General features: G+C 41.6%; 1 protein-coding gene across 1 annotated transcript in view; it reads right to left on the bottom strand.

Annotated features, from left to right (window-relative positions):
• The window catches only part of ECT2L (epithelial cell transforming 2 like), a 70,227-nt gene that overhangs the window by 17,465 nt on the left and 36,774 nt on the right, over positions 1 to 15,988 (bottom strand). Inside the window, 4 exon segments of the mRNA XM_041732245.1 lie at positions 1,344 to 1,430; positions 7,223 to 7,326; positions 9,316 to 9,495; positions 11,174 to 11,266. Of these exon segments, the coding sequence (XP_041588179.1) occupies positions 1,344 to 1,430; positions 7,223 to 7,326; positions 9,316 to 9,495; positions 11,174 to 11,266 (464 nt within the window).

The raw sequence follows: 15,988 nt of genomic DNA, 5'->3' as shown, positions 1-15,988 counted from the left end.
TCTTTACAATAGAAAACAATTACAATATTTAAATTTTAGAATTGTAATGGCCTTATATTTGAACTTAGAACACAATTTTTCCCCTACAACCCTAGTATGCCCCAAACTGCCCCAAGTGAAATATGACAATACTAAGTGTAATAATGTGAACTTCACCCAAAACAAATCAACCATAAATTCATGAACCAAAATTAAAATGTAAAAGTAATTTAAGAGAAAATTCCAAAAACTCACTCTATGGAATACTATAAACACACTGTTTTCAGCTACGTGTTACCTAATGAATTAAAAAAAATAAAATAAAACATTTGTATCCCACCTGGCAGCTGGCTTGGAACCCATATTACTTTTTTTTTTTTGCATACATTTAAAAACATATTTGGAGTCTTCCAATATTTGTAATCATTTTGAATTAAGGCTTCAGTTGCCAAACCTTTCCTTGTTGCCTTAAAACCAACGTCAGGTGTTATGACCAGTAGCGGGATGAGACAATGTTCTTCATGGCACCGTGTGAATGTGAACCCCCTGTCTGTAGTGATTCCTGGGGGTGGATCTGAGGGTGCACCAGTGCCCACGCCACAAGGTCCATGCCTTCACCACCTGTAGCAGGTGGATTCACCCAGCGTACAGCGGCGCTGGGGTAGGAGCCCCAGGGCTGAGCTCCAGAACACGGAATTCAAGTTTCTTTCTCCCCTGTCCCCTGGCTGTCTGACCTTAGGGAAGCGATTTAAGTGTTCTTACTGGAGTTCCTCGTCTACAAAACACAGTTGCTAATGTCTACCTTAAAGGATTCTGAGAACGAAAATATGAATTTGTGAGTGTGTGACGAAGAAAGGCAAAAGGGTATGCATGTACTGCATGTCAGGGCAGGACAGAACCAAGCTTTGGCCTGTCTGCAGCCTCCTCCACATACTACCTTTCATAAACGGAAGGACTGGGCCCTCAAAGTTATATTGATTATCCTCAGACTTGAACTCAGACCCCCAGCTAGGAGGTGTTAGAAATTGTAACCCTTTATGTCCATGTGCCATTTCTTTAAATTCTGTCCTCGTGTTATATTAGAAAGCAGAGTAGCACAGAGATAGCTCTTACCCCCAAGATGTTACATCGCCATCCTCTTAGTTTGACTTCTCAGACCAAGACTTTCTCAAAAGAAAAATCTACCCAGTGGATTCCCTGAATTATATTTAGGTTTTTAAAATTCCCCTTAAGGGAAACTTTCAAGAAAAAAAGAACTAATCAGAATAAAGACCGAAGGGTTTTGTTTGTTTGTTTGTTCCCTTGTCTTTTTCTTTTGGTCAGGAGCAAAGCAAATGGAAAATTCTGTGTAGTGATCGGCTTACCAGTTTAACCAGCATCTCCAAGTTTGGATCATTTTTGCTGAGACTTGATTTTGTGTCCTGAGGGCTGTCTTCTATAGCATTTCTTTCCTGAGAATTAAATGCAGACTTGATTATGTGGGGGCAGGCCTTGGGATGTCTGAATGCCCAGGGGGTGCTGTGCCCACAGGAGGCCTCCAGCAGCTAGCTGCCTGCCTTCAATGCCACTGTACCCCAGACAAAATGAATTAAGCACTTGACAAATTTGATGCCTCTCTTAAATTAAAGCTTATGTTTAAAAAAAATAACCTTTAGCTTCCTAAAAATGACATTGCACTTGAGAAATGAAATTCAGGAAAACCCCCTTCTCCCCCCCTGGGGGTCAGGAGAGTGACACGGCTTCTCAGCAGCTCCTCCGAGGCTCCCGAAATCCCACACGCTCCAGGCTTCTGCCTCATTCTGCTCTGTCACTCGTCAGTTGAGGGCACGTGGCTTATCTTATGTTTAAAATTGCCAGAAGAAAAAGCTCACAGCACTTTGTAAAATCCACTTCTTTTTTTAATCTAATAAAAATGTGTCAGAAACAGTTCACATGCTCTCTCTGGACCTGTTCCCACATTTAAATATAGCTTAATTATTTTTTCACTTTCTTTGTTAGTTGTTCTTGTAGCTTCCATATAAATTAGCACATTAAAAAAAAATACCAAACAAACCAGTCCTGGGTGCGTGGGTGGCTCAGTCTTGGTTAAGCCACTGGCTCCTGGTTTCCACTCAGATCATGATCTCAGGGTCATGAGATGGAGATTGCGTCAGGCTCTGCACTGTGCATGGAGCCCGCTTAAGATTCTCTCTCTCTCTCTCCCTTTCCCCCCACCCCTTGGCTCTATCTCTCTCGAAAAATAAAAATAATAAAATAAAATATAAAATAAAATAAAGTAAAATAAAAAATAGTCCCACCTGCTGCCTGCAGGGTCCACTCTAACAGGGGAACAATAGCCCTGCGTTGGTGGTGAGAGCTAATGGGTGATCCTGGTCACACCGCTGCCCTTCCTGGTGAAAGATAGAAGTACTCATGGTAACCCCTAGAGATCTAGGGGTGAGACTTGAAGACAAACATCAATTTACTGCCGAGACTTGTTTTATTCCCTTACTCTCCTCAGGCAAAATGGAGTTTTTAGTATCTGTAGCTGTTCTCTACGGCGGCCTGAAGCCTTTATGTCAGAGCCCCAGGGCCCAAGCCGCAGGCAGCCAGCTCCTGCCTGGGGGGCAGGAGGCCCCCCTGAGCCTGAGCAATGCGCAGCTGCCCCAGAGTCTCCCCCACCCTTCCTGTTCCCTGCTCCGCGGCTGTCCCGTCAGCCTGCCGTTCGCTGACACAGATGCTGGGCGCTGGGGACCTACTTTGAATTTTGATAAAATCATTCGGTTTCTGCGAAAGAAACACATTCTCTTCTTTCAGAATAAATCTTGGTGCTGGTGACTTCTAGAGAGACATGATAACTTCAAGCAGCCCGTGGTGACACTGGCTGTTGTATGGGTAGAAGTGGCTGCAGACATGAAATGAAAATTAAACTCAAAGTGGCCCAAGAGCAAGAGGACCTAAATAGTACAGAATCGAATGTGGATCCCACAGGTCAGGGACACAGCCGGGTCGAGGACGCCACCCTATTGTACGGGCTCACAGGAGTGCTGAGCCCCTCAGCTCAGGTGCTGGCCCGGCCCCTTAGACCGCCCCGGTTAGGTGGAACTTGCTCACTCCCACTGGGGCTCCATTTCACCTCTGGCTCAGCAGCAGCCATTTTTATTAAATATAAAGTTTTCTTTGTGGATAGGAAATTAATTTGGGGGGAAAAAAGGAAATTAATTTGGCATAGTAATTTTGTTTGAATCTAAAAATAGCAAGTTTTTTCATTGTATACGATCCATCTAGTTTTTTAAAATTTTAGCCTTCTTTTTTTTTTTTGGAAAGAGAAGGGGGAAGGGCAAAGAGAGAGAATCTCAGGCAGGCTCCACACCCAGCACAGAGCTCCATCTCACCGCCTGATCATGACCCGAGCCAAAATCAAGAGTCGGACACTTAACTGGCTGAGACGCCCAGGAGCCCCTAAGACTATTTCTAAAAAGATTTCATCCCTTATTTTATTTTCAGGTGTGAATTCAGAGGAAGTAACAGGAACAACAAACTTGGCACATTTATAAAGGAACCATTATTTTGGGCTGGTGAGTCTTTGCCTTGGCTCTCTCCGTGACATATAAGGCAGACCTCTACTTACATGGTAAGAGTTTTCCTAGCTTGCTTGCCTTGTCCAGATACATCCTAGTTACTGCTGATACTTCTCCCAGAAGTCATTCAGCTGCCTGAATTAGGGGCCCGAAATAGTTGTGAAAATGACAGATACAGCTCAGGAACAGCTCTGATTCTGGCTGTAGCCTGTCGCCGTGGTTATACAGTATCAGTGCAAACACTATAGCTACACAAAACCAGGAGTGACAACTGATGAGGCAGTAGTGGATAGGTAGGATCTGATGGGCAGATAGTAGATAGGTAGGTAGGTAGACAGACAGACAGACACACATACACATATACATCTATCTGGGCAGAGTCTGGGCCTTCTGGGTGGAAGGTATGCCCTGTCTGGTCTTGCCTTCAGACATAGCTCCATGTGTGTGTGTCTGGTCCTGGATTTGGCAGGCACATCCAAATCCCTCTTACAGAATTCCCTATGGAAGGGTCTTTAAAACAATTCTCTCAGAAGCAATTACTTTTCATTTCTGTGCCTGTGAGGAAATGCTCCAAGTGACCATTCTTGTAGGTGTTAGAGTTTCCAGAGATGGTTCTCATCTATTGTCACGTCTTTCAAATGTAAAATAAACACTTCAGGGGGTGCCTGGGTGGCCCAGTGGGGTAAGCATCTGCCTTAGGCTCAAGTCATGATCCCAGAATCCCAGATTGAGCCCCAAATCGGGCTCCCTGCTCAGCGGGAAGCCTGCTTCTCCCTCTTCCTCTGCCCTTGCCCCGCTTCATGCTCTCTGTCATAAATAAATAAATAAATAAATAAATAAATAAATAAATAAATAAATCTTTAGAAAAGAAACACTTTAGAGGAAGAAGCACTGGTCATTTTGTCCCCATCGCTTCCTTCAAGTTTTCTTGCTTCAAAGTTGAACATTTCTGGAGTCTGTATGTCTGGCCTTGGGGGTGACAGCTTTGTTCTCCGGAAGAACGGTGGGTGGAAGAACTCCAGTGATGTTTCCACAGGTCGGGGATGATGCAGATGTTGTAAGGGCCTTGGAAGAATTTGGAACCCACGTGATGTGGTTGCATGTTGAGCATCCTCTTTAGTGAAGCAAGGGAAAGTGAGTGGTACTAGAATCCTGAGAGCTGTTGTTCAAAGGCTTTCCAAAGGCTGAAGGATGAATGGAGATAACATCCACCTTTTGGGGAGACTAAAACCCAAGAATCTCAGAGGATAATAGCTGCTATAATAAGGCAAAAGGCCTCTGAAAAGCAGAAGAGAAATCTGGATACTCATTTTGGTGTTCCCGCCCCCTCCTGCACATCCTGCTAATAGGCACCAGTCATGCCACATCTTCTGCTTCTATCCAGACTTTATCTACCTCAAAGCAATGACTGTGGGCAGCCCCGCTGTGTCCTAGTTTCACCAAAAAAGTGTCCTGGGCTGCAAATGAAAACAGTTTCTCTTTAGTCTGTCCCAGGACTCCACTGGGTGAGCTGCATGATGCAAACTGCTAACTCTTCTCCTGTGCCTGGACGGTGCCACTCCGGTCAATGTGCGTGCCTTCCGCTTTCAAGGGGCTTAAATGTCACTCTTGTTATGAAACTACAAAACACCCTTTTTAATAATAATCCATGAAAGGGAGGTTCTTAGGGGAAGTGACAAGTTGAGAGCTTTCCAAGTAGAATTACCCTTATTGTTTATGGATTTCTTAACCACATGTGTCTAATGTACAGGGAAATAATGGCTTAAAATTGCAGCAATAACTTTACCTTTGGGAGTAAACTGAACGCTGCCTTTGGGTCACATTTTGTCAGAATAACATTTTCTTCAAGATCCTGGCTCCCTTTACCACATTTCTTCAGCAGAAAATCTGACAAAAATTCCAGAGGTTTGTCCTAAAAAAATCCACCCCCCAACACCAAAAGAAAAAAAGAGATAATTTCTGATTAAAACATTCATCTGGAATACGGACCAATACAAGTGCAACAGGAAAGAGAACATATTTTTGGTAGTGTCGTCTTCTTTCTATCTAATTAAGAGGCTAGAAAGCAAAGTATTATTCGATTAAAGTCTAAAAATGGGTTGTAGTTATTCCCGATTCTCTTATTGTCACAATCCAGTTAGGATGTCAAGGTCTTGCAGGAGGGTCTCAAGATCTTTGGAACCACGTGGCCCAAGGTGGCCCAGGTCAGCACCAAGGCCACTTGGGGAACGGGGGCCCTGCTCTCTCTGGGGGGATGAGGGATGTAGCAGCAGGATGACCAGGCACAACAGACTAGGACACCTCCACATCCTGTTCCCTCTCAGGCTACCAGTGTGAGCACCCATGAAATTACATCATACAAGATGATTTTAAAATAATTCGTTTGGCAGTAAGTACACTGAAATTAGAGTAAACACGTTTAGTAATTCTTTAGTCTTTCAGGAGACTGGGCAAGATCTTCTAAGACCTCAGGGTCATCCCTGTGAACATCCCTAATCAATGTATCAGCAAAGCCCCCCTGCCACCCAGGGGGTGGGGGAGGCTGTACTTGGTGGGCTGCCAATGGGTAGCTAGAAAGTGAGAAGCTGGGTCTTCAGAGAAGACAAATCGTGGCTAACTGCAGCTTCTCAGACTCCGCACTCTGCACGGCTGACTCTGGAGATGCCTGCTGCTGACCCAGGCAGCCAACTTGAAACCAGGGCAGACCCACGTACAAAGGCGATGTTAAGTTTACCCACAGAGTAGAATTGCTATAGAAGAAGAGAAGGATTGAGAATCTTTCGTGGAGAACTAAAGACCTTGTATATATAGCATCAGTAGGTTAATACCCCCCCATTCCTGTCCTGCTCTCAATTTCCCCAGCCCACAGCTGCATAGCTCATGGTCCTGGAGCCATTGTCTCGAGGCAGACAGGGGTCCTGTAAACTCTCCTATTTCCTGATGTGTGGACTGACTTTTCTGGGAGAGTAGCCAAGATTGGTTTCTGATAAAAATGCTTCTTCACACTTTCCCCATGCCTGCCCCCAACCAAACTACTGATTTATTTATTCCTTTTCTTTCGCGTTCTCTTTCTCTTCCCCTCTCAGCCAGCCTTCTTTGCCTTTCATCTTTTTCCATCTGATTTCATGCTTTCTTGGTTTTCCTATCATACTATTAATTGTTTAAACCGTTGAGTAATGTTTATGTGAAACATAAAGCCACTAACATGTTGTTTAAAGAAGTCACTTCTGAGATCCCTGGGTGGCGCAGCGGTTTGGCGCCTGCCTTTGGCCCGGGGCGCGATCCTGGAGACCCGGGATCGAATCCCACGTCGGGCTCCCAGGTGCATGAGCCTGCTTCTCCCTCTGCCTGTGTCTCTGGCTCTCTCTCTCTGTGTGACTATCATAAATTAAAAAAAAAAAAAAAAAAAAGTCACTTCTGACTGAAATTAATCACGACACAGAAAACAATGCACGGTGCAATGAAGTTTTAAATAACCTAGAAGATGTTCCCACTTGTCTATTTCCTATATCTAATACATCTTGGGCCCAGAATTTCTCAGTGGCTGACCGGATGTAATTTCTCAGGGAAATTGTGCCTCCAAAGGAGTACCCCCCCACACATACACACACAAATAAGAGCAAACTAAAAATGTATTTAAGTGTTGGGTTTTTAAAGCTTATTTTCTTCAAAAAACCACTTACAGAATTATCTTTTGAAAGTTTCATCAATCCATCAGCCAGAGCTTGTGAAATTTCTTGGTTATCCAGAATGTTAGCCATATTCATGTTGTCAAAAGTAAATTGCCCTATAAATATATAAAGCCATATGCCTCGTAATTAATTTATGTAGGAGATGTGATCAAGAAGAAAACAACTCAGTCCTCACAGTTGCTTTTTAGTAGATAAAAAATGTGAAGAATAAAAATTAAAATTCTATTATGCCATGGGAATTATCCACCATGATAAAATATAAATTGAGCAAGAGTAACTAAATGTAAAACATATTCAAAAGTACCTACCCTGGTAAGCCTGATATTAAATAGAATCTATAAATTGGACAATAAGGAGAGAAGATGTGAATATAAACCTTTTAAGTTTAAATTTTAGATTCTCAATCCCACCAAAACTTCCTCCTCCCTCCTCTGTATGTTTGTGCTCAAGTACATAAATACTTTAAGTCTACAGCAAATAATATACATCTGTAGTTACACAGACATCTTTTATAGTTTTTAATATTTTGAACAATGTGCATTTATATGCAAATAATTTTATTCCATTTAAATTCTCATAGCTGGGATCCCTGGGTGGCGCAGCGGTTTAGCGCCTGCCTTTGGCCCAGGGCGCGATCCTGGAGACCGGGGATCGAATCCCACGTCGGGCTCCTGGTGCATGGAGACTGCTTCTCCCTCTGCCTGTGTCTTTGCCTCTCTCTCTCTCTCTCACTGTGTGCCTATCATAAATAAATAAAATAAAAATTAAAAAAAAATAAATTCTCATAGCTTACAAATAAATATCATCAAAAAAATACTTCTATCAGGCAGCCTGGGTGGCTCAGCAGTTTAGCGCTGCCTTCGGCCCAGGGCCTGATCCTGGAGGCCTGGGATCGAGTCCCACGTCGGGGTCCCTGCATGGAGCCTGCTTCTCCCTCTGCCTGTGTCTCTGCCTCTCTCTCTCTCTCCTCTCTGTGTTTCTCCTGAATAAATAAATAAAATCTTAAAAAAAATAAAAATAGAAAAGGAAAAAGAATTCCTTAAAAAAAATACTTCTATCTTGAAAAAGCTAATTTTCCCTGCTTTTCTCTTTGGTCCTTGGTATCTATGAAAAAAAAAAAAAAAACCAGGAGAAATAATGTCTCCTGATTTATACTCTTATGACCATTTTTAAATATTGGTTGAACATCTGCTAAATGTGGTCAAGTGGATAGTATATCAAACCAAGAAGACAACTCCCTGTTTTGGAGGCATTTATGTAAAGCAGTGCAGAACATAAATTGACATAAAATATATCCATGCATACTTGTGTGCTATAGCTCTTGTGTAGACAGAAATTGTGGCAATAGGACCTTAATAATTAGTAGGGCAGGGAGGGAAGAAGGAAGCGAGGCATAACTATTAATGACTTGATTTTGAGGGCATTTTAGTCAGATGGGAAGAGTTAAGGATAAATTGAATAGGTAATAAAAATGGGGGGTCCTTTGCACAGATGATAAATAAACAAAACAAAAAAAAACATTATAATGAATGGACTGATTTAGGGGAATATCTGGTTGACACAGAATACGGTTTCCAAGACTCTAGTGTGATAAATCAGTCATGAGTAGGGAGTGCAAATGGGATGATAAATTCAGTGATGTCCAATAGGCTCAACAGAGATCCATAGAGCCCATCACCAAATCGAGTATTTTATATGGAAAATACACAAAACACCATTGTAGAACAATTTAAGTAATGGGCACTGTGTCTAGGAATACCTGAACTTTTAGAGCAAATTGTGGTGGGAAAAGGGGCAGAGCCCTCTGGGTTAGCAAACCCTCAGAGTTTGGTCCAGGTTAACAACTGACTGGCATGGCATTAAGACGGTCCTATTTAAAATGAACTAGCTTCCCCATTTTGAAGATGAATATTTTTGCTCTCAGTGGATATTCACTACATTTGAAAGGAGATATGAAAAACAAAGGAAATAAAGTTTTACTAAACAGGTATAAAAGACTTTTGCTTCCTAACCTTGTATTATCCACTCTAGATCCGGAACCACCTTCGTGATGAACCTGCAACAGAAGCAGCACGAGGTCTTACCTATTATCCTGGCACTGATATTCTTCTGCAACTCCTTGAAGAGAGGACTCAACTGCTTCCTTACTGATTTCAAGGTGTCTTCCAGAAAGTCTGTGACACGGGACCACGTGTATAGCTTTGCTTCGCTGAAGTAGACGGAACATGGAGCCCTTTCCAGTCGTCCCAGCCAATCACTGAGAACTGACATTATTTTCTCCTTTTATTATTGTGGGCTGGAGCTCATATGAAAGAATTATTCATGTTTATGGTACAACAAAAACTTAGTTGTATTTATAGTAGGCATGTTATCCTTTCTCATTAGAAGACTAAGATAAACACCCATTGTCTGCTTTCCAAGGTAAAATTTGAAGCTCAGGAAGGACACAGTGAATAATTTCAAATGCCTATCTTTTCTTTGATAGATAGGGTTGACATATTATATTTGAAATAAAAATTAAGTAGCTTCTTGATTTGTATATCAGGAAGCAGAGTAGGCAAGAAGGTGCTGCTTTTTCTTTACATCCCAAAATGAACATACAAGACAACCCCACTCTGCCCAGTTTCCCCACCATGTTGTCCAAAGTCATCTTGGGCTAGCTGGCCCTGTGGCTTTCTTACTTCACATCCAGCTGCTCCCTCTCTCTCTCTGAACATCTCTACATGACTGTGGTGGGTGCTTAAGGAAGCTCTCTCGTTGGAACATCAATGACTAAATGATGCTGTGGCATGTTAAATCTGATTTTCTGTCCTCACTGGATAGACAGTCTCATTTGATTCACCTTCCCCCATTTTTGTAGATAAACATGTACAACTCTTTCTAATGTGTTTTTCCTGAAGAAAACTACGAAGAAGAGAGGGAAAAGGAAGATGAACAGAAGGAAGAGAAGACAGAGGGGTAAAGGAAGAAGGCTGCTCCATCCAGAACAGTGTTTGCACTGAGCTCCACCCCGCAAGGCTGCCATCCTCTCTGCACAAGGCCCATTGAGCTATCACTTAGTAATGTGACTATATAACTACAATAAACAAGTGACTTCTGCTATCAGGTCAATGCTCTTTTCGTAGATACATGGACTCTTTTCCCTTACAGGTTTCCAATCATGCCAGTTCCCCCAGGCTTGAAACTCCCTTGACATTTGGGATTAGAGACATCATGCTTTATATGGTTTCTATGTACCATATGCCATATGTATGTTCATTATCTTGATTATTTTATGGTTTCACAGGATATGTAGACCTATGTCAAAACTTATCCAAACCCCATGTAATAGGAGGCCAGGGAGTTTTAAAGGGAGAATTGTCCCTGCCACTTTAGCAGAGCAATGTGGATCTCTTGTTGGTCAGCCAATGTTACATCTGCATTTAATATTTGCAGCTTCAATTTCTAAATGAAACTTTGCTGTCAGCTGTATATTTTATTTTTTATATTTATATTTTTAATATATTTCCTCTCAGATAATGCAATTGAATTGGAACCTGAGCAAGCCCCTTCAGCATCTCTTTATAGCTGTGATTCTCATTTCCAAATGAAACCATATTGATCATATCTCCCTAAGAAAAATTATTCTTTGTACTTACTATTCCTCTAGACCAGCAACTATACATCTTTAACTATTAAAAATGATGTTTTCAACAGAGTTTGTGTACATCATGGTTTGAAGCAAATATTTGCAATAAATAATCCCTTTCTAAGCAAATGAAATGACAGTGGGCAGTGGGAAATGACAGTTTGGGTAGTGACAGCATTCCTTTAGAGAAGGAATGGAGGCAGTAAGTGACATGGGCCAGAAGGCTTATTATTATTAGCTGTGCTTTGTCTTTTGGTGACCTAGGAGCTGGCGGATGTCACTGGGCACCGTGTTCAGTCCCCATATACACTTACTGTGTTGGTAAGAGCCTGTTGCAATTCCCGTTGGGGCAGTAAAGAACGTGCCAGTTAGCTGAGACAGCTGGGAAAGAACTTCTATTCCTGCCTCTGCAGAGTCAAAAATACTTTCATTAGCTTACTCATAGGTTTTGCCTTGGAACAGTTAAGTATTACTTAGGAGTGCTAAGCTGGCTAGGAATGGCTGCTAGGATTTCTCATCTTCAATTCAAATCCCTCATGAAACACTTTATAGCTTGCCCCTCAATGCCTAAGTCCAAAGAACTGATGAGGACTGAACTGCTGGAGAGAACTGCTGGAGAGACAGGGCATGAAGGTGGACCTGGTGCTTATTTTTCAAGGTGGAATACTCAGGCCAAAGGACTGAAGAGTTTACATATCTTTTCTTTTTTTTCTTAAGGATTTTATTTATTTATTCATGAGAGACACAAAGAGAGAGGCAGAGACATAGGCAGAGGGAGAAGCAAGCTCCATGCAGGGGACTGTTGCGGCACTCCATCCCAGGACCCTGGGATCACACCCTAAGCCAAAGGCAGACACTCAACCACTAAGCTATCCAGGCATCCCTACTTATATTTTCTAAAATAGTCTGACTCAAAGGAGAAATCTTATTATAAGAGGAGAGATTTAAAATGGTTGAAACTGTTAAACATGAGGTCAAAATTTAGTGTGGCATTAATTTCATCCCTTCTTCAGGGACACAGCATAAAGATTGAATTCAGGATATAGAATTCAGGATTGAATTCAGGATATAGAATGAATTACTTTGAGCGAAACTAAGATATTGAGTTATGTATTTTAATTCTTTGTGGCCTAAGAATAAACAATTACTCCAAATTGTGTGGAACAAGGTGGCAGTAGATGAAAGAAAGGTGGGGATGTCTCTCATTCACCAGGGTCTAATCTTTTAACCTGGCAAATGGATCAATGAAATTGAATGATGTCCATAGGTATACCTACATATATGTAGTCGATTGATTTCAACAAAGATGCAAATGGAATGCCCTGAGAAAAGGACAGTCTTTATAAGGAATGGTGTTGGAAAAGTTAGATATCCATACATAAGAAATCCCACAAAACTGCAACTCATACTTCTAATGCTATGTAAAACAAGCATATAAATCAATGCTTCAGAAATCTAAAAGTCAAACTATAAATAATTTAGAAATTATTTATTTCTAAGGGATGCCTGGGTGGCTCAGAGATTGAGTGTCTGCCTTCAGCTCAGGGTGCAATCCTAGGGTCTGGGATCAAGTCCTACATCGGGCTCCCTGCATGGAGTCTGCTTCTCCCTCTGCCTATGTTTCTACCTTTCTCTTTCTCTGTTCCTCATGAATAAATAAATAAAATCTTTAAAAAGAAAAGGAATTATTTATTTCTCAAATAAAGAAATCTTGTGAACTTTAGTTAGGTAGAGAGTTTTCAGATATGACACTGAAAGCATAATCCATAGAAGAAAAAAGTAGATATATTTGACTTCACAAAAATTAAGAACTTCATCTCTTCAAAACGAACTATTTAGAGGAAACATAAGTCACAGAGTGGGAGAAAATATTTGTAAGTTATTTTTCTAGAATATATAAAGTTTTCAATAAGAAAATAAATGGGCTAATTTTTAAAATGAGCAAAAGACTTGAACAGACATTGCACCAAGGAAGACCAATGAATGGCAAATAAGCACAAGAAAAGATGTTCAGCATCATCAGTCATTAGGGAAATGCAAATTAAAGCCACAATGAGATATTACTGCATATCCACTCAAACGGCTAAAATTAAGAAGACTGTACCCAGTGTGGGGGTACTATGCAACTAGAGTTCTCATACATTGCTAGTGGAAATGTAAAATTGCACAACCACTTTGGAAAATAGTTTAGCCATTGTTTAAAAAGTTAACACCTGTCATCTGACCCAACCATTTTACTCCTAGGTATTTATCCAAGAGAAGTAAGAGCATATGTTCACACATATGTTCATAGCAAATTTATGCATAAGACCCAGGAACTGGAAATAACTCAAATATCTATCAACAAGTGACTGAATAAACAAATTGTGGTATATACATAGAATGTAATAATTCCCAGCAATAAAAAAAACCCCCAATGAGCCGTTGATACAGGCATCAAACAGATGAATCTAAAATAATTCTTCTGAGTGAAAGAAGCTTGACAAAGAATGTACAGTGTATGATTCCATTTATAGAAAATTCCATAAAATACAAACTAATACATTGTGAAAGAAAGTAGATCAGTGTTTGATTCAGGATGTGGGTGGGGAGAAGCAGGAGGGAAAAACTACAGTGGCATGAGGAAAATTTGGGAGGTAGTGAATATGTTCATTATCTTGATTATTTTATGGTTTCACAGGATATGTAGACCTATGTCAAAACTTATCCAAGTGTGGGCAGCCCAGGTGGCTCAGTGGTTTGGTGCTGCCTTCAGCCCAGGGCATGATCCTGGAGACCTGGGATGGAGTCCCATATCGGGCTTTCTGCATGGAGCCTGCTTCTCTCTCTGCCTCTCTCTTTCTCTCTTTCTATGTGTGTCTCATGAATAAATGAATAAAAATCTAAAAAAAAAAAAAATCTTATCCAAGTGCATGCTTTAAACATCTATAGTTTATTGTGTGTCATTTATACCTTTGTAAAGCTGCTTGAAAAAATTTTTTAAGACTTTATTTATTTTATTACTTATTTTAGAGAGTGAGCAGGTGGAGGGAGGGGCAGAGAGAGAGAGAGAGAGAGAGAGAGAGGGAGAGACGGTCTCAAGCAGACTCCCTGCTGAGCATGTAGCCTGGCAGTGTGGAATCAATCTCACAACCTTGGGATCATGACCTGAGCCAAAACCAAGAATTGGGTGCTTAACTGTCTGAGCCACCCTGGCAGCCCTTTAAAATTTTCAAATAATGTCCCCCAAAAAAACAAATTTTAGGTTTTTGGCTTATGAAGTAACTGGGTGAATGATATCTTAACTGAGGAATCCTAGGGAAGGGGTTGGTTTGGTGCTAGGGAGGCAAATAAGAGTTTTAGATGCATTAACTCTGAGATGCCTCCTAGATGCACAAACCCAACATTCTTAAGTAGATGTCAGGTAGGAGCTAGCTATGAGTCTCAGCTCAGAGATCTCAGAGCCAGAAGCATACATTTGGGAGTCTTGAGTTCATAGATCAGATTCAGAGCGGGACTGGATGAGGTTGCCTATGCGAAGAGTGTGGTTGTGGAAAGGTTGAAGAATTTTCAGAGAAGGAGGAGCCAGCAAAGGAGATGGAGAAGAGCCCACTGGCCTAAGAGGCAATTCTGGGAGAGGGTGGTGTTAGGGAAATCCAGAGAAGAAGATGAGCTTCCAGGAGCAGTGTCTATCTGCATGAAATGCTGCTGAGGTCAGAGCAAGGTGAGCATGGAAGAAGGACCATTGGACTTGGGCATGTGGAAGTGTTAGAGTCTCCCACAGGCAACTATAGTAGAGAGAAAGAGACCATTTGGAAGAGTTTGAGGAGTGAGTGAGGGGTGAGGAAGGTAAAGTTGTCAGCATAAACCAGTGGTTCCCCAAGCATGCCTTGGAGCAGCAGCACCTGGGAACTTGTTAGAAATGCAAATTCTCAGGCCCCATGCCGCAACTACTGAGTAAGAAATGCTAGGATGAGACCCAGCAGTGTGTACTTTAATAAACTTTCTAGGTGATTAAAATACATATTAACATTTGAGAATCATTAGTTTAGTCAGCATATAGGTGTATATAGGTAAGTATATAGAAATGAGGGAAAGAAAGTTCATGGTCTCTTTCTCTCTCTTTTTTTAAGCACAGGAGCTGCTACTACAGGTAGCATCCTGATTTGATAGGGATGACTCAGTAAAGAAGGAGGAATTGAGGCCGTTGGAGAGGATTGTGAGAATGTGGCCGTGAGGAGGTGAAAGGAAGTGGTATACAGAGTTCAAGTCAGTGCTTGATGTGCTTGATCTCCGATTTGAATGGAGGTGTTTCTTCCATTGTGACAGAAGGGAAGACAGAGAATGAAGGTAAGAGGTGGAGTAGGTGGTGGATTTGGTGGTGGGAGGGAAATGTGGGAGTTTTCTCAGGGCAGTAAAAGGTGAGGTCAACAGCTGAGAGAGGTTCGTGAAAGATCGACAAGGAGGAGAAGGGATGATACACAGTCATCTCAAAGAGTGGGGAAAGGAATTTACCAACAGAAGGTGCTAGGACCACTTCTCAGTGCTGCAATCCCATTGATATTTTTGCCATCAAAGTCAAGGTAGATTACTAAGAATAGCTGTAGTACTGCTTTCAACAGGCTTTAACGGCTTTAGGGCAGGCAGGTATAGATTATACAGATGATGGCGTTTAAGGAGCACAGAAATTTAGCCCAAGAAAGAGAAACAAAGAAGTTCAGATTCTTTGCAAGACAGTAATGACAATGATGAACCTTTAAATCCAAATTTCACAAGGATGGAACCGAGGATGAAGGCACGGTAATGGTGAAAAAGTGGGAGCGTGTGCGTTGGTGGTCTTAAGGCAAAGAGCTGATAGAGTAGAAATGTTTGGAACATAGATGTTTGGATTATTTAGTACCTAATTTGGAAGTGGTACTCAGAGAGAAAAATGCTGGAGATCAAGCATTCAGAGGCTACACAGCTACTGGGGGTGACAAGCTCTGGAGTGATGTGTGACGTGGCACAAAAGAGACTTTTGGACTGAGAAGCCAAGGTCTTTTCACTGAATCAGGGTCTTGATGTCTCGTCCAGGTGGAAATTACACTTGACAAGGAGTTCAGGGATGATTTGGGGGCCATGATGGTGGTGAGAGATTTACCGTTGGGTTA

The sequence above is a fragment of the Vulpes lagopus genome, chromosome 2 (assembly GCF_018345385.1).
Source record: "Vulpes lagopus strain Blue_001 chromosome 2, ASM1834538v1, whole genome shotgun sequence".
NCBI lineage: Eukaryota > Metazoa > Chordata > Mammalia > Carnivora > Canidae > Vulpes > Vulpes lagopus.
This window is presented reverse-complemented; position numbering and strand designations above follow the sequence as displayed.